This window comes from Stegodyphus dumicola, chromosome 9, assembly GCF_044657685.1.
Source record: "Stegodyphus dumicola isolate Sdum_Otavi_A_Nest chromosome 9, ASM4465768v1".
Taxonomy (NCBI): Eukaryota; Metazoa; Arthropoda; class Arachnida; order Araneae; family Eresidae; genus Stegodyphus; species Stegodyphus dumicola.
Genome location: NC_140776.1, coordinates 55,445,682 through 55,468,970, shown reverse-complemented (window position 1 = coordinate 55,468,970; position 23,289 = coordinate 55,445,682). Strand labels below are relative to the sequence as shown.

General features: G+C 30.6%; 1 protein-coding gene across 1 annotated transcript in view; it reads left to right on the top strand.

The window, feature by feature from the left end:
- Window positions 1–23,289, top strand: part of LOC118186145 (chitin deacetylase 1-like) — a 38,601-nt gene that overhangs the window by 9,174 nt on the left and 6,138 nt on the right. Inside the window, exons 2-3 of the mRNA XM_035356187.2 lie at window positions 17,843–18,079; window positions 22,232–22,381. Of these exons, the coding sequence (XP_035212078.1) occupies window positions 17,843–18,079; window positions 22,232–22,381 (387 nt within the window). The remainder of the gene's footprint in view (window positions 1–17,842; window positions 18,080–22,231; window positions 22,382–23,289) is intronic.

Here is a 23,289-nt window from a genome sequence, read left to right as displayed (position 1 = left end):
AGGCAATGACGAAAAATTGTTTTTATTAGTACTAAGAACAACATATCGTTCGACTGAAGAAATGAATTAACGATGATTATACTGACCGAATTTGAATAACTACGCTCTCAAGAGCGAAAAATAGAAAAGGAAAGGGAAAAAAATAAAAAACAAATTGGTTGAATTTACTTCTGTAGAATTAACTGTACTTTTGATCTATCCCTAGACGTATTTTTCACATTTTCAAAATCTAAAGCGATATTTTCCACAAAGAAGACATTTTTAAAATTCTGCATACAACAATATTTTTTTAATATTTCAACCTTTGGATCGTTTTAAAGGAAAAGTAATCAAGCGTATAATAATTAACAATTTATTTGTTGCGTGCAATATATAGCCAGAAGTGGTTTTAATTTTAAGTAAACATTAAAAAGGAAATTATTAAAATTGTAGGCAATTTACAGTTCATCCGATCACCCACTTGTTATTGCAATAAGGTTGTAAAAGTAACATACCCTTTGGTAAATACGGAATACTTCTAAAGTACTAACAAAATTCATGCTAAAAGTTACAATTATTATTATTATTATTATTATTATTTATTTATTTATTTATTTATTTATTTATTATTATTTATTATTATTATTTAACCAAGAAACTGATTACGTATCACCAGCAATTTAGTTTTTTCAATATATTCTATGTTACTTAAAAACATGTTAATGGAAAGATTACATTTCCCGGATATTAAGAATACGTTGAAAAAATATGACGTGGTCAACAACTTCTTTTATGCCATGAATGACGTCGTATATAACTCGTGTGCTCCGATTCAGGTCAAGGAAGCTGCCATCACGGGAAAAGTACTTCTGGTCACGAGATATTCCATTCCAGCATGGCAAACAGTTATTTAGTTTTTTTTTCTGCTTTTTCAAAAAAAGAGACTTCCTCGAGACGTAGAATTCTTCCGTCTCGCCTTGAAGAAGAATGAATTAATCTGTTCTTTAATTTATCTTCGAAGTTGTTTAATTGTAATAGATTTTATTTACTTATAACTGAAACTTTTCAAACACGTTCTTCACATTGGATGTTTCGCAATTATTTTATTATTGTTCTTCACATCGGATATTTCGCAATTGTTTTATTATTCCCATAAATTTGAAATTTTATTATCAAGTTAAAATTTTTTTATGCGTCTATCTTCTTTGGCCTTATTAAAATGATTCGTATAATAGTTGACTGTGTGGAGTTTTTTTTTCTTCTTAACCATAAGCCTTGCCATTTAAAATATGCGCTTTTGTGGTTCACTAATTTCAGGAATCGAAGCAACAAGATTTTGAAAAGAATACTATCATTAATGAACATCTTCAAATTTATAGAGTTTGTCATATGTTACATACTTAACTAAAAGTAATCTTTAAAACCTATGCTTTATTATTAATGCCTAAAATTGGCAATATTGTCAAATCTTTTTGATTTTCATGGAGCAGATTTGTAAACAACACAAAGAAAACAATCTAAAACTCATGTTTTGGAGGTTTTCTATTTCATAACATACTATATAGCTCGCAGAAGTGATTTAGCCATTGGGTTAACTTCACTTTGCAAACTCATGTAATAATTTTAAATTTTATTACCATCAACGTCGATGCATTTTTTTAGAAAGTTTTTACATTGTTCATAACGCTTAGAATAAGAATCATGCTTTAGCTGGAGCTTAGGGAATTACTCTGGTTCAAATACCCCGAGTGCCTGATAATGTTCTCATTATCAGGCACTGCCTGGTTTCTGGCTTTCCTGTACATCGAGGCTCCTACGGGTGAAGAAAACTACCAGGACTAAGATAGGCGGTCATCGCAGCCCAGGAAGGTTGTAACTGAGAAGCGAAGATTTATTACTCGCGCGTATTGCGAATAGTGGATCTATTGAAAAGGTTAAATACTAGCAATGATTATGTTAAAAGATATTAGATAACTATACTTTACTGCAGGAGATATATTGTTATATTGACCTTCTTATGCGTCTTTGGACAAGATCATTTTAACGGTGGAACTAATTTTAAGATAGTAAGATAAAAGGCAAATAGTTAAAAAAAAATAAGAATTCAATTCTTTAAATACGTAATTTGCTCGTAATAAATGCAATATATATGTAAAACCTATTTAAAAAAGACAGGACTCTTACAGTTTAACTACATAATAGTTAACAGAATTAAGACAGAATATTTTAATTAGCATAACGTTATTTCTAGCGCATTGATTTTTTTCTAGTATTTAGATACCTTAAATCTGTTACATAAAATTTGGTTTAATTTCTCATAAAAACATCAAATATTTATGGAATGTTATTGAAATCAAATTTAAATAGAATTTTCTCTTTCACAATTTTTGAAAACATAATCACCGTTTGACCGGGAACTGCAACTGAAAGTGACTAATATTGGATTTCACTGAAACGCCAATAAAGGGGGATATTTCACGATTTGTTTTTCAAATTCAATAGAAAACTCAGACACAGTAAGATCACTTAAGCTCTGCGATTCTTAGATTTCTCTTTAAGTTCACAAATTTCTTACTTAGCTCATCCTGTGCTTTGTACATCTCATTTGAAACTTTTCAGATAGCTCAGTAAAATACTATCTTCTTTTTACTTTATTATGTCGTTAACGAATTTCGCTTTTGCGAAATCATGAGAGCTAATTAAAAAATTGCTTGTCAAATTGAAAGTTGGCCATCCAGTCTAACGGCATCAAAAAACATAAACCTTTCGACACCAACGCCCAATTTCGTGAAAATGGAGATGTTTGCAAACTGGAAATTCTTAACAATATGAGCCCGTTGCGTTTTGTTTCTCGTAGTTTCTCTCGTAAAAGTCATTGACATTATCCTGCTTGTCATGTCTTTAATTCTATAAATCATGATTACTGAAAAGAAAAGAAAATATAAATTAAAATAAACGCACTCGTCCGTTAAAACTAAAAGCTTTCTTGCTTCATATCTACACAGCGTAACTGTTTTCTCGACTGTGACTATATCCGTGTTTATGTAGGCAGAATAAAGCTTACTGTTGTTGAACTTGACCGAGTTGAGATTCATAATAGCAGACGGTGCTCTAAAAATCTTTCTTCTTGATGCCAATTCAATTGTAATACAAAACGGGAAAACAACAATGCATCAAAAGTCTTTAACAGGATGAATAGCATTGTTAAAAAGGAAGTTAGTATGTCAGATTTAGTAACCTCTAATATGTGTTAAACTTAAGGGCTAAAATTAATATTTAGTTCATTTTCATGATTATTAATTATTTTTCTTTCTCACATAAATCCAATTCCTATAAAAAATCAAGGTTACACTAAAATAGAAGTATGCTTTCAATCAATAAAAAGTAAATATTTCCACTTGTATTTCACAGACAACCAAATTAGTTATCAGAAATGTGTAATATAGTAAAAATCAAACAAGATTGCAGCGAATATCGAGCAAATAGATTACGCTGTAATTCTGTATCAGCCGTAATAAATTTCTGTCCTTAAACTGTATTATTAAAAATATGATGGAAAACGTAATGTTTGATTTCAATTTCATTTCAATTTCATTTCAATTTTTAAAGCGTTTAGAGAACTTTTTATAGTATTCCCGTTATTTTTACAGTTATATAAAATCTGTATATGCATGACAGCATAAATATCCTTTTCTAACATGGTAACAACTACGATAAAAATTGTTGAAAATTAAGATGCTTTATTTACAGATAAAGATCATTCAATAACTGTACATATATTAACAAACAAACATGATTAATGAAATTTTAAGCTAACGTTTAAAATTATTAAATAATCTAGAAAGAGGTGTAATAGTTCTGCGCATAATACTTCGCTAAAAGAAGAAACATTTGTAATCTGAAATTTAATAATGAAGAATAGGGTGTCTCTAAGTTTCTGCACTCATAGCCCTTTTCGATCTGACGATATTTTTCACACCTTTATTCTGTTTCCTCAGCCTTTCATTTAGATCAGGTTTAATTTCACGAAACCTACAACTGTTTGTAATGATTTCGGGGTTTATAAAAATAAATAAATAGGGTAACTTACACACATTTAACATGTAAGCTACTTTTTTTCCTCCTTACCGCGTCCTTTCGTGGTGTAATTGGAATCACGTTCAGCTAGGGCATTGGGAAATTCGCCGAAGTTTGAATTTCGGCGAGGGTATTGCACTTTTTTCATATACCTTGCTTCAACAAACTTAATGAATTCACAACTTAAAAGACCACTAACTTTAAAAGAAGTTTTTAAATTTGACATATTTTATAATACAAATGCACCATAAGGAGTTCATCATATTATTTGTATTAAAAGAATTTCTGATTCCCTAAGTATTCAATTAAATTTTAAAATGTTTCTTTGATCGGCAACAATTTTTATGCAGCATTCCCCATGGATAGTGACTTTTAATTCGAGAAGCCATGTTAATGTCTAGAAATAAAGGTATGCGAGCTAACTACAACAAATCATTGCTACAATTCTGTAAATAAAAGTCTTGTAAGAATGACTGCATGTGTTGCAATCACAGTACAAATTTTTTTCTCTCTAAACTTTTTAAATGATTTTTTTAAAACCAGAGAAAACATTAAGTAAAACAGTAATAATCTCTTTTATATTGCATGACAGAGATTCAAATAGAATTTAATTTTACTTGCACAGTATAAAAATAAAAAATAGAATGTCTGTTCACTCATGTGCATTTAAAGTGACAGTCTGAGAAACGTGAAAGAACGATAACTTGCTGAAATTCAATGATTCTATTCACTTTACTTTATACCTTTTTGAAAAGAGTCAAACATTTGTTAAAAATCTACATCCTTGTCTACCGGCTTCCTTTTAGCTTACAACATGTCATTTTCTCCCTTTCATACTTGAAATACTACTCGTTTAAACAATCACAATTGGTAACCCGACCTTGTTCTCCAATTCCGTCTTCACGTTTGCTGTTGCTACTTGCAGCTGGCGATGGCCATCTTTCGTGCAGATTACGGTCATCGTCATATTCTTTATCAATGACATGTTACTGGATATGTTTATTGGATTTGATGTCGAAACTTCCATCGAAAATCTTGAGAGTGTACCTTAGTGGTTTATTGTTTTCTTGTTTCTGTAACTTTCAAGGTTTTTCGGTTAGTTTTTCAAGGTGAGTAGCGAAATGCCCATGAAATGCAATTTTCCAGTGTGATTTTCTGCATCTGAACGTAAATTTGAATCCAATAAGCTTGCCAAGTATTTAATTTTTCTCGAAATTAATATGATCAAAGAAATCATTTCAAAACTATAATACTAAAATTTTATTCGCGATAATTGTAATCATTATCATCCATCTCTTCTAGCAATCCATCTCCTTTTGCAGGTCTAGCATTATTTTGCTTTATTAACTAAGATGGTTACATTTTATAAAAATATATTTATGTAAATAATTTTTATTATTTTTCATTCAGTATGAAATAGCTTGAGATGGGTCACAAAATGTGCTACATTTCCGGCAAATATTACGTATTTTAAGTATCACAATGAGTTTCATTTTCTTATACATTTGGATTGCGCCTCTTGAAACGCAGACATTTCATATACATATCTGTATACATTTTATGAAACAAAATATAAATTCACGTTATTAAATTCAGATAATTTATTTATTCCCATTCGAAAATTCCTGCTTAACTTACCCATAACTTTGATATTTAATAATCTTCATTCCAACAAAGTGTAATTTTTCAACTTATCGTCTTTAAAGGACCCATCCAGAAGTTGAAATTCGCGTCAAAAGCTAAATTTAATGGATATTTGGCTGCTAAACTTGAGAAAATGACATGACTAATTTGAAGTAGGTTTTGTAAACACAAACCATCTACGTTTTACTTATCACAGGAAGTCAACTCGTTAGTTTTTAATTTTCATTATGCATTTTTCATACAAAGGGAACAGTTCTGGCAAACATTATACTACAACGGTAATGTATTAAAAATGTTGCTTTTAATATTTAGACTAGCATCGTGCTATGAAAACAATTTTTGATCTGATAGGAAAAAGATAATGTTTTAATCATATTTAATATTCATATAGAATTAAGAATGAGTCGTCATTACATCATACTCTTATTACTTCTGTAATACAATCTCTGAACTGTTCTGTGTATAAATGAAAAATATCCTAGTTTATTGTCCAAATGGAAACATTCGTTTCTTTTGGCATGCTTATTAAAAGTATTTTAATTATTTTTTAATAAGGAATAAATAATGTAATTGTAATTAAGTCATTCATCTATGTCTTGAAACTTTATTACTTGACGACTGAATAACAACTTTAGAAGGAAAATAACTATTTTAATTTCCGCATTGTGCTGTCCTTTCTTGAAAGACTCAACTATTATCGATTTCAGTAGCTTTCTACTGAAATCGATAATAGTTGAGATTTTTCCTAAAAGAAGTAACATCTGTAAGTCACATAACTTTAACCTTTAATTATACTTTCTGGGAGACATATTACTTAAATTAATCCACAGTAATAATTAATATACACCTTCTATATTCAATGAACCCTCTTGAGCTGATCAACACCAAGAAGGTTTACTGCAAGACGTTTACTTCTAAACCAGATTAGCATTTTTGAGTACAGAAACACTGAAAGACAGTCACCTCCACGAAAGCTCAAATTATCTGGAACTGTCTGTGATTAACGTAGAAAAATACTTCATATAATATATTGTAACATTATTATTTGAAACTAACCAGTTATGTAAAAATTCAGCCCTTATTATAACTTCTCCTTTTCGTCTCCTCACCAAAATGCAAATCAGTTACAGCAGGTTTTTTATTATTATTATTTATTTATTTATTACGTGGGCAGCCTTAAAAATTACATGGAAAGGAAGAGGTGCCCCGTGGAGGTCGTTTTAAGGGTAACTGGCTCGTATCCACAAAACCACGAAAACGCCCAGGGACTCGAACCCCGGAACAAACTACCAGTATTCAGCAGCTTTTACCGCTCGGCTGTTGATGGGCCTTAGAACAGGATTAAAGCTGAGGTTTTTGGACTATAAATCAGAGTGCGTTTCTGCCTCTCCCGGGCATGTTACACAGTTCCTAACAGCTCTGATAAGTTAGTAATTATTCAGCTTTGCTTTATCGCTGCCGACATTTCGGTTTGTTATGTCGATTAGAGTTTTTGAGCCAGCTTAGTTTAAATAAGCTTTGACTAAGCAATTCTCTGACTACTAGTCTACGTTTTAAAGTTGAAATTGACTATTACTTTAGTTGCATCGCCACAAAGTGTGGTTGATTCTGTTACGACAAGAGCGTGTATTTATTTTTTAAGTTCTGTTTGAACAAAAAGGTTTGTTTAAACCTTTTCAAGTCTCTGTAGTTACTTCAGACATAGTGATAATTCGTTTTACGTCTATTTTAGACCATAGGGATAATTCGTTTTAGTCGAGTTTGGGACTATTTAACTTTTACCAAATACAGGAAAAAACCTATAAAATTATAGAAAAATGTATAAAATATAAAATGAAGTGTATATTTTAGCAAATAGAAGTGAGTATTTTAATAGAAGTTTTCTAATCGAAATTGATTATAGAAATTACATGGTATTAAATTCTAAAAATCGCGCTATTGTGCATTTCTATCACAAAAAAAGCGGAATTTAAATTTTACTTATCAAACGTTGTTTGTAACGGTAATATTATATAATAATTGCAAAATAGATATAATTTCATCTTTCTTAAGCAAAATAACTTGACTATGATTAAAATAACCAGGTTGACTGCCTTTCGATACTTATGTAACAAAACTGTTTGTAGTATTCTCTATGTTCAAATTTATTTAAAAATTCTAAACTACAACCTTAAAAATCGTACGCAAGAGTTTGTAAAAGCTAAAGTAAACTGAAACTACTCATAAGATAAAGCATTCAATTCATGTTTACTTCTAATGTCCATCGATAATCATGGATGAAACACTTTCGTCTATTTTACCGTAGGGCATAAAAGAAACATTTAAGAGAATGTGGAAGTAAACAAGGTGAGACGTTGCCTCAGCTGTCCAGTTTTAAAACATGCGGAAGACATTTGTCCTGATCAAATATACATCAAAAAGAAGTTGTACATGGTCCAATGACCTAAATGTTTCGCGCTACTACACTTGGTGTTCAATTCTCGAAATGATCTAAATTTGTTAAACTTAGTGTTGCATTAGTTATGGTTTCACGGTTTTATATAAGAAGAAAGTTAAAGAGTCAATATACCTGCACATGTTACAACAGGATGTAATGTGAGTTTGCATTATACAATAATCAAAAGTCCAAAACTTCCCAGTGTAGATAACAAACGATTTATTGAACCTATTTTAAAATAGCACCGAAAATATAACATACACATATTTTCATGCATAAAAAAAGCAGAAATCAGTTAAAATAGATTTCTATATATTAATGTTTGCCAGCTATTGTAAAATATTAGTTTCTCAAGAAACTGTACGAAATTTCTTTGGGATTTTTCCTCATATCGGCATATTCTCGTTCTTAACATGTGAATAGCAAATGCAATCTTTTGTCTTATTGGTGATAATTTTAAGAAATTATATTTTTAATAACTATATAAACGTATTAGCAAAGTATACTTAAGAATGTCTGCCCTAATTTTCGAGGAATTATATGTAAAATACTAAATTTGTTTCGACAATTTTGTTTTTACATCATGTTAATACATTCTTGTATCGATCGAATTCATTCTTGCACAGTAAATGTATTCCTTTGGGATGGACAAGATGGTATCATACAGAGAAACAATTTAAAAAGAACTCATGATACTAATCAAGAAGTTCTACCATTTAAGCGATAAACGTTCATAACGGTTTCGACTATCTAAAAAATGTAGAACTTTCGTGGCCAGTTTCTTTAAACTTTATACTGGTGATCCTGATTGCTGTTAAAGCAAATGAAAATTTCATATATTTCAGAATCGCAGATCACAGAAAACAAAATGCGACATTATGATTTCTTACTGAAATCTTCTGATATATATCTAAAGGGAAAAGTGCTACATACTTCTCTTTATTTCTGTATTTCATGTGTAAAATGCGATGCGATTTATTTTGCTTCGCATTCTTAGTATATTTCTGCACCTTCTCACGTGCTTGTTTTAAACTGTTTTTGATTTCTCTTGATCAATATAATTTATTTTTGCCTTTGTGTTTTCTTCTAACTACATTTTCATATAAAGAATCTTCAAGTGCATTCTTATTCATTTGCTTTACCTTTGTATTGCTGAAGAGAATCGGAAAGGAAAAGGGGAAAAAAATCCCGAACATCTTTGAAGACAATTCATACGTGCAGAAAAAATTTATTGTGAATTTTTTATAAAGGTTAACCTATATAAGCAGATTTATTTCATGTATGAAGTAAAAGCGTATAAATATCTTGCACACTCAAAATAAAATAAATATACTTTACTAAATATTACAGTTTACTTCTAAAAAATTTTGCCAGTAAAAGTGCTGAATAACAGAAAATAAGAGGTTGCCAAAAATTTACTACTCTTTCACCGATTAATATTTACTAAGTCAAGTGAGACTAAATTTGAGCAAGAGAGGAAACTTGGGAACGTATATGTAACTTACGTAAACACATGTATAGTCAGAAGTATTATGAAACTAACTCATCATCTGACACATGTATAGTGAGCATTTTATGAAACTGACACAGAGTCAGCAGAATGTATAGTCAGCAAAATATAGAGAGAGAGTCACACATGTAGAGTCAGCAAAAGACATGTATACACATGTATAGTCAGCAAAACACATGTATACACATGTATAGTCAGCAAAACACATGTATAGTCAGATGTACGTACGGCTGACTATACATGTGCTTTGCTTTATTTCATTACGATGCAATTAAAGGACAAGATACGTCCAGTTATTAATTCAGTTTGATAAAGCTTCATGAACTAAGAAAAAATTTCTTTTTATTCAAATTTTAACATAGAAATCTCAAAAAGCAAGTACGCAGTTTCTATACTGAGGGGATATTCGGAGCAAAATCACTTTTTTTATGTGTCTAATTATCGTTCTTGCTTCTCTTATTTCACTAATAACTGAATATACTTTCTCTTTTACTATTCGAACTTATAACCTTTACTTAAAAGAAAAACTAATAAGTGTAATCAGAATCCTATTCGAAAATGATAATTCATATATACAAGAAAAGCGGATACGAAAACTCTTTCGGGCGATTAAAAGCCAAACATTAAGCCAAACATTAAGTTAATGTTAAGTATAATCAATACATTATAATCGTTCATTTCCAAAAGCAATATAAAATACAAAAAAAGGAATTCGTTTTAGAAAAGCATCAATAAATATGCAAAGGAAAGCGAATGAAGTATATTTTCCTTGTTAAGTGGCATTCCATACAGGACAGGTTTGAGCGTGCCAAAAAGAAAAAGGAATATGATTATTCTCGTTTAACTAGTCGCTTTCTCTCAACACTTACCAAATCATCGGGTAAATCTATGCAGAAACAGGCAGGAAAATATTTAACTTATCAGCCTCAAAAGGTATTTTTGTGAAATCAAATTCATTATGATTGAAAGTCATCACACAGTTGAATAATGTTTTCAGTTTAATTAAAGGTCCATATTTTCTAAATATGAAAGACGACTGGAAAGAAACTCAGGAAAATATGGTTATTTAAATGCAAGAAAATATTCATTTTTGGACTAAGATCCGAATAAGTAAATATTACTGTCAAGAGAAATCGAAAGAAAATAAAAAAAATAACATAATAATAATAATAGTTAGGTTCTAAGGAACTGTTGCTTTCTCCCGTGCGAGTTCTCTCGCTATAAATAGTTAATACGTCTGCCTAGCAACTGGAAAATCCGTGCTTCGAGTCTCAGAGATGCGCAGTTGATTTTTTACCTTTCCCGACTCCGGAAAAATTCAATGATCTCTATGGTGGCACCCAAACTAAAATATAATGGCCACTATCTGCATTTGATCCATTGAATCTCGAGCCTCTTCCCTATCGCTGTTTAAGTAAAAAGAACATAAGCAATTATCTTTGCCTTTTGCGGTGCCTATCGTGGTTACTTTTGCGGTGTAAATGAGTAGCATGTTCAAGTATCAAATGGAAGATCCATGGTTCAAATTACGGCATGGGCACAATCGATTTTCTGTTTTTTGCTACCAGAAACTTAATGTTCTCAAAAGCAGTTTCAAACTCCAATTTCTATTATAAAAGTGCCGCACAAAATAGAATTTGGATATAGTGAAAACGTGAATGTAAAGAAAGAATGGAAACAAGTTTTTTCCTATTAATCAAGTCATTGAAAAATCAACATAAAAGAATAATTAATTTCTCCTGCCTTTAATTTCAGCATTAAAATAAAAAAATATTAATCCATCTCCTTTACTTTTCATATTCTATATTTATTTATTTATTTATTGAATAAATGAGTGATGACAAAAGCAATCTCCTCCCACTGCATTTTCTCATTCGAAGAATAGAGAGTTTTTTCGAGGAATCAACGGTTATTTTCTCTGTTATTTTTGTAATAACCTTTCTCTCTAAAACTATGCAATGAGTGTTAACTTACTTTCGATATTATATTTACGTGATGCATATTCAGACATTAAGCTGTTAGAGTCACGAACGGTAAACATTTACATACGCTTTTATGTTTCGTCTTAAAATATAATTGAAAACAATTCTATTAGTCTTTACTGAAAAAATTTTCAGAATGTTTTAATACATGTATACATACATCTTTTCAAACAATTTATAGCGGAGCTTGGTCCACATACATACAAATGTAGCTGAAACAGAAGTTAGAGCGTTGTGATCAAACTCTTCTTTTCAAAACGTATCTCACTACTCTCCGTATGTAGATGGGCAGGTGCCACATCCAGGTTTCGATAGAAGTAAATGCATTTTTATAGTGCAATTGAAACTGAATTTTAGTGAAGCTAGGTGTGAGGAATATAGCTCCTTTAAACAGAAAAGTGAAGAGGAGTATGGTCGTTATAAACCGAAAGGTTTCAGGTTCAATTTTTTGTCGAAGTAAAGCTTTATAAATTATATAAAATGCATGTAAACATCGTTATAATTACATTTTATAAAGTTAATTCAAGCATCAGTTCTCATGCTTCACTTTTTACATATGAGACATAAAAATAAAAATATCAACTCTAATAAAAAACATATGATCAACAGTAAAAGAAATAAAGTAAAGAAAACATAAAGCTTATTTTTCTAAGAGTTAGCCCTCTGAGCGTTACAGATTTAGCCCTGAAATTTCAAAGTTCCTCGAAATGTTATAAATAAATGGTAGTTTCTTGATTATAATTAAAAAAATACTCTACCTTGATTCCTTTTCTTCCAGCATACATCCAACCTGAAATCAGAGACATTAAAAGCTGGCAGAAATTTTCATGTGTGATGAAAACGAATGCCACCCTTCTATATGGAATTCGTCCATAACGATGGAATTATATATTATAAAGCCCCTTTTGTTGTTAATATTTAATTTAATCTATATACGTACTTAGACTATGCATTCAGCAAAATAAATTCCTATTATTATTACTTAAACTGCAGAATAAATAAGATAAATTATATTAAATAAACTGCTTACGTTTTTAATTATAAGACTTTTTCAAACATAATATACTATTAATGAGACTTGATTTCTTTAGTCGACTGTTCTCCAAGTTCTAGAAATACCAATAAGAACCTGAGATAAAAAATGAAATACTCCTGATTAAAATTAGAGTTTTCAGAAAAATATGAATTAGTGCTAACCTGAATTAAGTAACCCTGATTTCTTACCAGTGTTAATTATTTGCCAAGAGGTCTGTAACTGCAAATTTTTCTGAAACTCATTAATATTATTTAGTTCGATAGCTATCAGTTACGATGAATATAATTTTATACATGTCATATATATATCCATTTATGCATATCATATTCATCATTTGTTGTTATTTAAATAAATTAATGGTGGCATTGTTTGCTTTTACGTAAACGGTAAATACCTATACAATATAAAATATTTAATTTGTTTTGATTGACATTAGTAAATTAATACGACACTGGAAATTCTGCCTGAATTTTTCGGTACTTGTATTAAAGTAAAGTAAAAAAAAAAAAAAAAAAAAAAAGAGGCTAAAATTGATACGAAAAATTGTTTAAAATTAGGCAGGCTTGACATCTAGTTACAGAAAAATCTTTGCACTTCGAAGAAGATTGACATGCAGTTTTTCGAATTCCGTAAAATTCTCTCCTAAAATTAAAATTAATCTAAGTTTTGCTTGATTCTAAATTTTGAATATAAATGCTTCCATTCCTTGTATAACAGTTATATGATGTAAACATTTATGCAAGAATTTTATTAAAAAAGGAAATAAACTAACTAAAAAATCAGTGGCTCAACAGCACTAGAGGGCCATGGCCTGCAGTGTCCCGATATCTGCTTTCCTGACCAAGGTTCTTGAGTCATTGAGCATATGCTCCGGATAAGTGGTCACCTTGTCGGAAGATCCCCGAAGTTTAGTTCCCAAGTGAACTTGTTACTCATTTTCTCGACCCATTCAAGGGACCTTGCCAAGCCCGGAGATTGAACCCATTCCAGTGGTGCCGCTGCGCAATGCACTAACCAAAAATGGAAATAAGTTACAAAAAAATTAGAGATGAAGATCTGAGATAATTTTTAAATTAAATTAGACAAAATTTTTTAGAAATATTACTGAAGAAAACATGGATTAAACAGATGGGAATATGGGAATAATCTGTTTTTTTTTTTTTTTTTTTTTTTTATTTAATATTTTCTAAGCAAATACTTGCAATACAATGTCAAACAATACTAAACATCTTCTGAATCCGTTCGTACTATGGTTATGATTGATATGTTCAATAAATAGATAAAATGGCAGACTGATGTTACAGCTTAAAAACTCGCATCGATGTTTAGAAGCAAAAATCTATCCCAAATATGAAATGGAGCATAGGATTGGATATTAAAAAAGGAGATAAAACTGCATATGCATATTTATAGAATCTTGTTCAATTTATATTTTCAAAAGACTAACCATATTACATCACATGATAAGCGTTGTCGACATATAAAATAGATTGCAGTACTTTATGAAAAGTAATGGCACAGAGTTTATCAAATTATTTATATGTCATCCACGAGATTTCATATGCATGCGATGAAAATACCAGCCAATTTCCGTTAAAATGTTCTCATCGAATGTATCCCTCCTTTCGAGAAATAACTCTCATGAGTTTTGCAAAGATCTAATCTAAACCTGGAAATTCATAAAATCGATTTTCCTTTGTTTTGCAATATAAGGTAACTTAACATTTGCGACAGCTTCCATCTCAAACTTTTTGCTACACATTTTTCAAAGTAAATTTTTCCAAATTCCAATCAAATAAACTCTAACCCTCGCTACGTCGCAGAATATCTCCACATGTGCGTGATTGTTCATACGCCAGGCAATATGAAAATTGATAATTTTGCTGCTCATAACTGCATCATAATTAGGTGTTAAATATCTGTGTTATCTAATTGAAAGAGAAACTGGCCAATGTAAAATTTAAAATTAAATAAAGAGTAATAAACGAAAGAGCAAGCGCAAGCTTAGATTCAGCTAGCTTTTTGCATATCCCTCTATTGATTTTGAGGGCGATCAAACATAGGTCCCTCTTCATCAGAAGCAAAAGAAGTATTACAAATCTTTTTGTTTCTGAAGAAGAGAAATTTATATCTTATCTCCATTGAAATCGATAAAGTTTTATTCAAAATTCAGGCTAATCTAAGGCTACTTGTCTAGACTAATTGTGAATATCTATATGGCATTTGAAATATTTTTATGAAAATCAATTAAATTTTTTTATCTTTAACTAAAATTTCAAGATTTTTCTTAGAGTTTAGTGGGATTACTAGAAGTTCCAAGAATAGCACTTTTGCTTTTTTCATTATTTTACAGTTTTATACACCAGTGACAAGTAGCTTCTTGTACTAGTGTACTAGATGTATTTTTCTTTTATTTATGCTGGATTTAAAAACACTAAAGTTAATCTTATTTGATTGATCACTTTTGTTTCATTAACAATAATTCACTTATCCTATCAAATGTCAGTTAATTTTTTTCACGGATAGATTTATTTATTATTATTATTATAGAATTTTTTTTTTGTATAGAATGGATTTATTTTTCATAAAGAACTCGTATATGTTTTTAGAAAACATAGAACTTTCCCATCAGCCACACAACCTCAGGAATCCGATGAAGTATTATGTCAAATGGTTTGTTTAGCATTACAATCACTCAAAATTACATTTGTCAAACTTCCTTTACCGTCTATATCGCATTTAAACATGTTCTGCAGCTGGCACTAAAGCCTAACTTTCCTATGATGTACTACTATGGAAATATATCTTTACCGAAAAAATAAAATAAACTCACCAGACGAAAGCAGCAAGGATCGAAATGAACATAATAGTGTGTAGTATCTCTTTGGGCGACCTCCAAATAAGAGTTTTGCCGAAAATTTATAAATGCATAAATGAATCGTCAAAGTGCTGCAATTTTTTGTTTGGTTATCGAGACCATCAATCTTTCTCACAGAAATATTTTATACTTGAAACACGCAAATTAATCTCATTATGAGATGAAGGATAATCATGGAGAGAGGTTATACGTAAGTCCATAATGATGAACAGGTGAATTACGAAAAGGTTATAAATCAGGACTAGAATGATGAATATTTCTATGCACAACTGCAAAAAAATCCAGTCATGCAACGAAAGATTAATCATTTCGGAACTAATATTAATACAGAATCATTATGAGTCTTCAAGATTTTCATAGTAATCTATCAAAATTTTCACAGTAATCTATCACATCAAAAAAAAAAAAAAAAAAAAAAAAAAAAGAATTCCTTGGCAGTGGCTCAGTTTACCGTTATTTTAAAGTACATTAAAGAAGCAATAAATTCAACTCGAAAGATTACGTATATGATCTATAATTATCAGAAACCATTTATCTTACATTTTATATGACCCAAAAATTAATAGTAGATTTGAAAGTACCCAGCAGGAGAAAAGAATTATTTATTGAATTTTTCTTTGCCATATTCTAACTGAGAGACAGACACAATGATGTCGCTGACACGATTAAAAAACTGGTTTTTTGAAGGGGACATTTTCAAAGAGGAAAGTGAGGTTGAACTTTCCTAAGTTATGTACCTTACGCCCTCCGAGGAATCGCTCACCACCCCTATCTATGTCAAATGTCACTTTTTTCTTTTTTTTTCTGGAAAGAATTTTATTGTCTTCATTTTTTCCTTCACTTTCTACAAAGAATTCGCTGCAGGCACTTAGGCGGATGAACGCACACGCCCGGCAAGAGGAACCGACTTAATCGGGTGGTTATTATTTTTTCCCTTTTGTCCTAGTTCCAAGTGGCACTTCATACATATTTTGATCACTTTCTTTCCTGGAAATATCCATGTCGCCACAATTGCTATATTTAGGCAAGGTCATAAGGGTTAAAGTCAAAAATCAATCTTTAAAAGGAAAATATACTGCAAGCGATGATTTGGGCGAGATATCAGCAAACGGCAGTATGGGGGAAAACCATCAAATGCATAATCTAAACTTTCATTCAGAAGGGGGGAGAGTAGAATTAAGTTTCTGTATACGTTAAAACTTTTAAGAATACAAATGGGAAGTAGTATTGTTTTATTTCTGGCATGAACCGTATTAAGAAAACTGATCACATTTTCTTAAAAGTTGACAATACCATGAAACTGAGACGGAATATTACGAATTTGAAATGGCACCAATCCAATTCTCTACCCCCACTTTAGTCTCCCCAGAGTGCTGTAATTAAAAATACTGTTCCCATCATATGTAAGTATTAAGTTATTACAGTAAATATACAAGTTCTATAGAAGAAAGTAACATATTCAATCAATACCTTTCTGTGAAAAAGAATGAGAAGAACTTTGGTTAGCAATGTTTAAAATGGAAACAGTTTATGGTGTCAGTTTTTTTTAAGTGCGAATTTTTTTTTTTTTTTTTTTCAGTTCAGAAAAATTCAAGTAATTATATTGATTCAAATAGCTACAGCAAAACTTCGTACGGTTACTCCCTCCTTAAATGTCCTGTCTTAGCTTAAATTTCCTGGTTTATATAGCAATTAACAACCTAATGCTCCAGTGATGCTGCCACACGCAGTTTTCTATGTTATTCTCTCTTGAAGAGACATGCATTGAATATGGTTTATATGGTACAAGAAAATCTGAGGTGGAAAGAATCATTATGAAGAATCATAATCATATTCTATAAAATTTTGTTAATTATTCCAAGATGTTTCTGATTGTTAGAATGAATTTTAACGCGTGCGTTTAGAAACTCATTTGTAAGCTTCATATATAAATAACTATATATATTCTTTTTCATCCATAAAGATCTTAAATTCCAATCCTTTCATTAACGTAACATTTTCAGCATTCTGTCTACAAAACTTGAATTGGTATGTCTGTCTAAAGTTGAGAAACTGTTAGTTATTTTCGAATGATTTTAAATGAATAAAACTGAAAGTATAACTTAAAATTAAGCGGACATTGTCTCTTATTAATGACGTATCAACCTCAAAAACCACTTTGATAAATTTTAACACTCAGGCCAACCAAATATAATGTTCTATAAATGTTTTTATTACTTTCACAATAATATTTAACATAAAAACTATTTGTGTTAAAAACTACAACTAAATAATGAAACTTTCTTTTTTCTCTTTCTAGCTTTGTCAGTATCTATTGTCAAACGACAGATAGACGGCCAGAATGATGCAGAACTTTGTAAGAACAGATCTCCAAGTGAATATTTCCGTTTAACAGCTGATGATGACTGCAGGGATGTTGTCAGGTGTTCTGTGCAAGGTCTTTTGGCTTTAAGATGTCCTTCAGGTCTCGCTTTTGACATCGAAAAGCAGACTTGTGATTGGAAGAACAATGTCAAAAACTGCGAACAACTCGAGAGTAAGTTCTGCGACTCAAAATGAAAATTTCGTAATTATGTAATGCATAATTAACCGCATTGGAAGTAAACCTATTACATAAGTAATATGCAAAAACGTAATAATTTAGAAGTCCAAATAACTTAGTACATTACGATCTATAGCTTTCTAGATGTAACGTCGTAAAATGAAAATATAAACTATTATTTTATTCCTTCATTACTTAAAAAAAATTGAAAGCAATGTTATAAAGTAAGGATTTTTTTTAAAAAAATGTAAGTGCGGATAATTCATATTTTGGCAAAGAACTCAGATTTCTTGCCTTCACAATTTTGTTAAAAATGCATTCTTTAAGTGAAACTTATTTTGTATCTTATATAATTACAGGAAAAGACACTAACATGTTATTAAATTTTTTTATAAAAAATAGAACTAATTTGAATTCATTCAGTAGCGTTGATTAAATGTAATCCATTCAATAATTCCATACTTTGTTCTCATTCCTCTTCAGAAGACGCACATCCTTTTAACGAAATAAGTTATTGTTATGTTTAGTTCCAAGTTATGTCTCCTTTCTCTTGATATGTTTATTAGCAAAGTCGGCTGGTAAATTGTTCTGCTCGAGATCTAATCCCAGAATATGCACGGATGGTTTTCGCTATATAATGTTTTAGCAATATGGGCCATTTATCTAGAATGCGGGAGGGCAGGAGGAAAATTCGTTAAGAGGATGAATGTAGAATAGTAATACAAAACCGACGATTCTAACTCTTTTGAGAGTTCTTCATCAAAATCGGGAAGGAACCGGGCACACAATCATTTTGTCACTTCATTTTACAAATGCTCGTGTTGATGGCTTCAAGCCATCAACACGAGCATTTGTAAAAGACCTATGATTACTATATTACTTGCCTATCTGACAAATTTAATTAAATGTTACTATTCTATATTATTTATGAAGTTATTTGTATGAAACGGAGAGTATTGATAAATTTAAATTGAACACAGATTATATTGAGTTTTTATTCTATGTGAGAACAAACTTTACATTTGTTCTCACATAGATCAAGCCTTGGTTTTTGAGAAATACATCGAAAAAACATTTAAATTTAAAAATGAATATGGGTTAAGTTTATTTAATGATGCTGAACATAAAATGCGTAAGCAAAGATAAGTCTTGACATCTGTCTATTTAAAGAGATGAACACCGAAGTAAATGTAAAAGTATGCACAAATAACCTCCTGAAACAGCGTAAACCTGTCTTATTTGCATTTAATTTGCCGAAGTTTCTTTTGAAAAGAGTCCAGAAAACCGGTAAAAATAAATAAATAAATAAATAAATTCTTGATAGCTTTAGAAATTCTTCTTGACATATTCTTGGCTTGCATACAGATGCTCTCCTCTGACAAGTTTCTTGACTTCGTTCGGGTCTAATTTCGTAATAATCTTGTACTAAATAAACTGAATTTTAATTCCATATCAATTTTTTTTTTAAATTCTGACGTACTTAACATGTGCTCAAATCAAGAAAGTTTATCAACTAAATATAGGCGCTTTAAGTGTTGTTTGTGAACTTCGTACACAACTCATTCCAAACTTCGAAATAAATAAGGTTCGAAGTTTAGAATAGTTGTGTTCTTTGTTGTTAATTTTTAAATTTAACAAATCACGAAATAATCTAATATACCTGCACTTCTGCCAGATGGTCAAATTTTGTTTGAATTGGAGCTAATATCAAACCATTAGCAATGCAGACGTACATGCAATGCATTGTCTTTGATTTTAAAGTTGCTTTTAGTTTGAAATATACATTACAGCCCAGAAAGATGGGGATATAAAATTTTTAAAGTAATATACTGATAGTCGACGACGTTAAGCGGCAGACTAACTAAACAGGCAAATAGCGTAAGCTTAACAGGACACCTATTCGGTATATCAAAAAATTAATTGGCCGAAAATATTTCACTACATTGCTTTCTCCAAGTTTTAACTCTGGCAACCTTTTTACCGTTAATATTTGAAATATACTACACAAATAATAATATTTATTTTGATGTTCTAATATTAAAAAGCATCGTCTTTTAGTATTCTGTCCAAACATGAAAGTAAAGGTCATCTTTCCATTCTAATTAATAGCGTGAAATTTCTTAAATCCCAAATTCTATTAGGGGGCAGGAACCAGAATCCTTGATTAATCACACATAAAATTAACTGCTATCTGTGATTACATTTCCAATGCATCCAAAGATAACAGCAATTTACTTTTAAAAATATTAACACCTACATATTAAAGAAATTACGGATGGATAAACGACAAAAATAAAAATTATGAAACTGGATAAATTGAAGTCCTTTAAATGCTTTATATAAACTACAAATACGATATGAAAATTCTAAAAAAATTATCTACATCTCTTATAAGAATGACAGACACTGTCCGATACATAAAAGACCTGAACTTCGACTAGAACTAGAGAGCAGAACCTCGTCGACCATACGCACAGGCCTGCAACACCAACAACTTCCTTGATAATTGACGTCTCAGTGATCCTCAACGCACTGCAGGGCTTAATTCTTAAAATTAGATGTGCGGGAGCCCTATGGAAAGCCGTCAAGAAAGAGGAACAAAAATAAAAAAATAAAATACGTAATTCAAATTAATTTTCAATAAAATGTAAAGAGATAAGTACGAATTTAATATATTATTAAATTAATAAAATAAAGTTGAATAATAAAACAAACTAGCGGACCTGGTATTATTTGGGACTTTGTCTGGAATTTCATTTACACTCAAAAACTAAGAAATAGTTCAGTCAGGCGCCGGATGAATTTAAATCCTGAATATGCAATATAATGTACTATTTCAAGGAATGATAAAAACAAAGACCATTCTTTTTCACGCACACTAATGAAAAATAGTCAGAGCGTCACTAATGAGAAGAGAGAGAATTCTAGAAACACTAGTTATGAAAACAAAAAGAGAAGAGCTCGATACTTTCTGACCACGATCTTCTGCCGATATAATACTACCTGCCAAGCAGAATGTGACAAGGGGCTTAAAAATCCCCGAAACCAAGGCTTGATCTATGTGAGAACAAATGTAAAGTTTTGTACAAGTGACAATTGTCATCCTCTGTATTTGATTACATCGTTTCAAAAAAATCTGTGGGTGCTCCTTTCCACGAGAAATCTAGCGTTGAAAGTCCATGGCCAGGATGATAAATTTGAATCCTTTCGAAAATGAAACCTTCATCCGCTTTAATAAATCCATTGCCCTTCTTGTAGGATAAGCCTTAGATTTATAGATTATGGCTTTTCTTCCGTTAAAAGGCTTAACCTCCGTTTAAGGGTTTGTTTCCCTGGAAAAGAGAAGCAAGCATTTAAAATCGAATTTTAAGATTTATTATTAAAATAAAATTTTCCAGATCAAAAGACTTTTCTGCTGAAATTGTAGTTCAGTTACACAACCGAACTGCTGCTCTGAATAAATAAAAATTTATTTGAAAAATAAAGAAGTAGAGCCGGCACAATTTAAGCTCTAACACATAGAAAATGCTCATTAAAATGTCTGCTATATATGTATCTTTCACAATAAAAATATGAAGTTATAAATTCAGACATAAAATGAACAAAATAAAATTGAAAAAAAAATTAAGCATCTTCGGGGTTCATTTTCGGACGCAAGACGTTATTCTTTATAAGATCCAAAATAAAAACTGAAAACTTTGGGGAAAACTTGTAGGGGGGAGGAAAGGAAGCCAAAAAGTGAAAGCAAATGAGAAACCCATAAATAGTTTTACTTAAAAAAGAGGGGAAGCTTGATAAATAAAGCATCTAAAAGTAGGCGAAGGAAAGGGAAGATAAGTCATTATTAACTGTCAAGTCTCAAAATGATGATCTTTAATAATTTAATATTAGATATAATTTAAAATAGCTTTTAAGTCTAGGAATTATAGACCTAATTAAGTCTGACTCATAACCTATTTCTTCTACAAGTTTCCGTGAAATCTTCATAACACGGAATATGAAGAGAATAATCGTCTTGATAAAAGTGATGTTATAAATGCTTTGAGATAGGTTCATCGGCATTAGTAGACATGGCTAAAAATATGAGGAATTTGTGGCATTTACAAAAGTAACAAGTTTAATAATATTTGCATTTTTTTTTAATAGAGCCTCGCCTGGCAACGCCCCTTCTGGCAACTGACGAACCTCTGTGTGAAACAGGAAAGCTAGCATGTGGTAATGGAGACTGCATAGAAAGAGAATTGTTCTGTAATGGCTTGCCAGACTGCAGCGATGGATCAGATGAAAACGCATGCAGTAAGTGTCCCATGGCATTTTTTATTCCTATTCTGAGATATAATTATTTAAATTTCGCACAAACAGTAAGAGATCTCTCCACTTGAAAATTAATAATAAAATAAAGAATTAAATTCTCTTCGGCATGTGATGCCAAGAGATCATTCGTTAACTTAGATGCAATAAATGAATAAAAATCGAGGAAAAGCTATAAATTTTAATGCAAATCATTTTTGTTTCTTTTCAAAGCAAGACTAGAATTCAGTTCTTAGAACCAGTGGAATTAGAATTATTTTTCAAAGCATGGCGAGAAAAATAAAATATCAATGACTATCGTATTAGTTTCAATAAAGATACTGACAAAATGACTGTGAGATATATTTATGATTAGTGCAGTTAGCATTCACAGAATTTAGTTTATTCGATCAGGATTCATGTTGTCTTGCTTGGATCGTAGTGGATGTTCTTTTTCTTTTTTCCCATTTATAATGTAAATAATCGCAGTTTCTCTAGAAAAACATCCGAAGTCATTTTACACAATTTTCGAATTTTTTGATATCGTAAACTACCAATTTTCTAGACTAAATCATAATAGGTAGCCATCTGATTCATGATACTGGAAATTACAACAGCTAAAACGATAATGGCGTGATAGACTACATTTTTTTTTTTTTTTTTTTTTTTTTTGAAAGCTTATCTTTGGATTTGCCGAAAGCATATAAATTTTATATTAAACCTAGAAATTATATTCTGGTCTAACTTTGCTTGAGAAAAATAAGTAAATGAAAAAAAAGGAAAAGTTTTGTTATGAAAAAAAAATATTTCCTATAAGTCATATTAAAAATGTACTTCATTTATAAAGGAAACAATATACTTTTTATACATATATTTAAAGAATTTAGGTTTGAAATGCTTCAAAAATCGTAAAT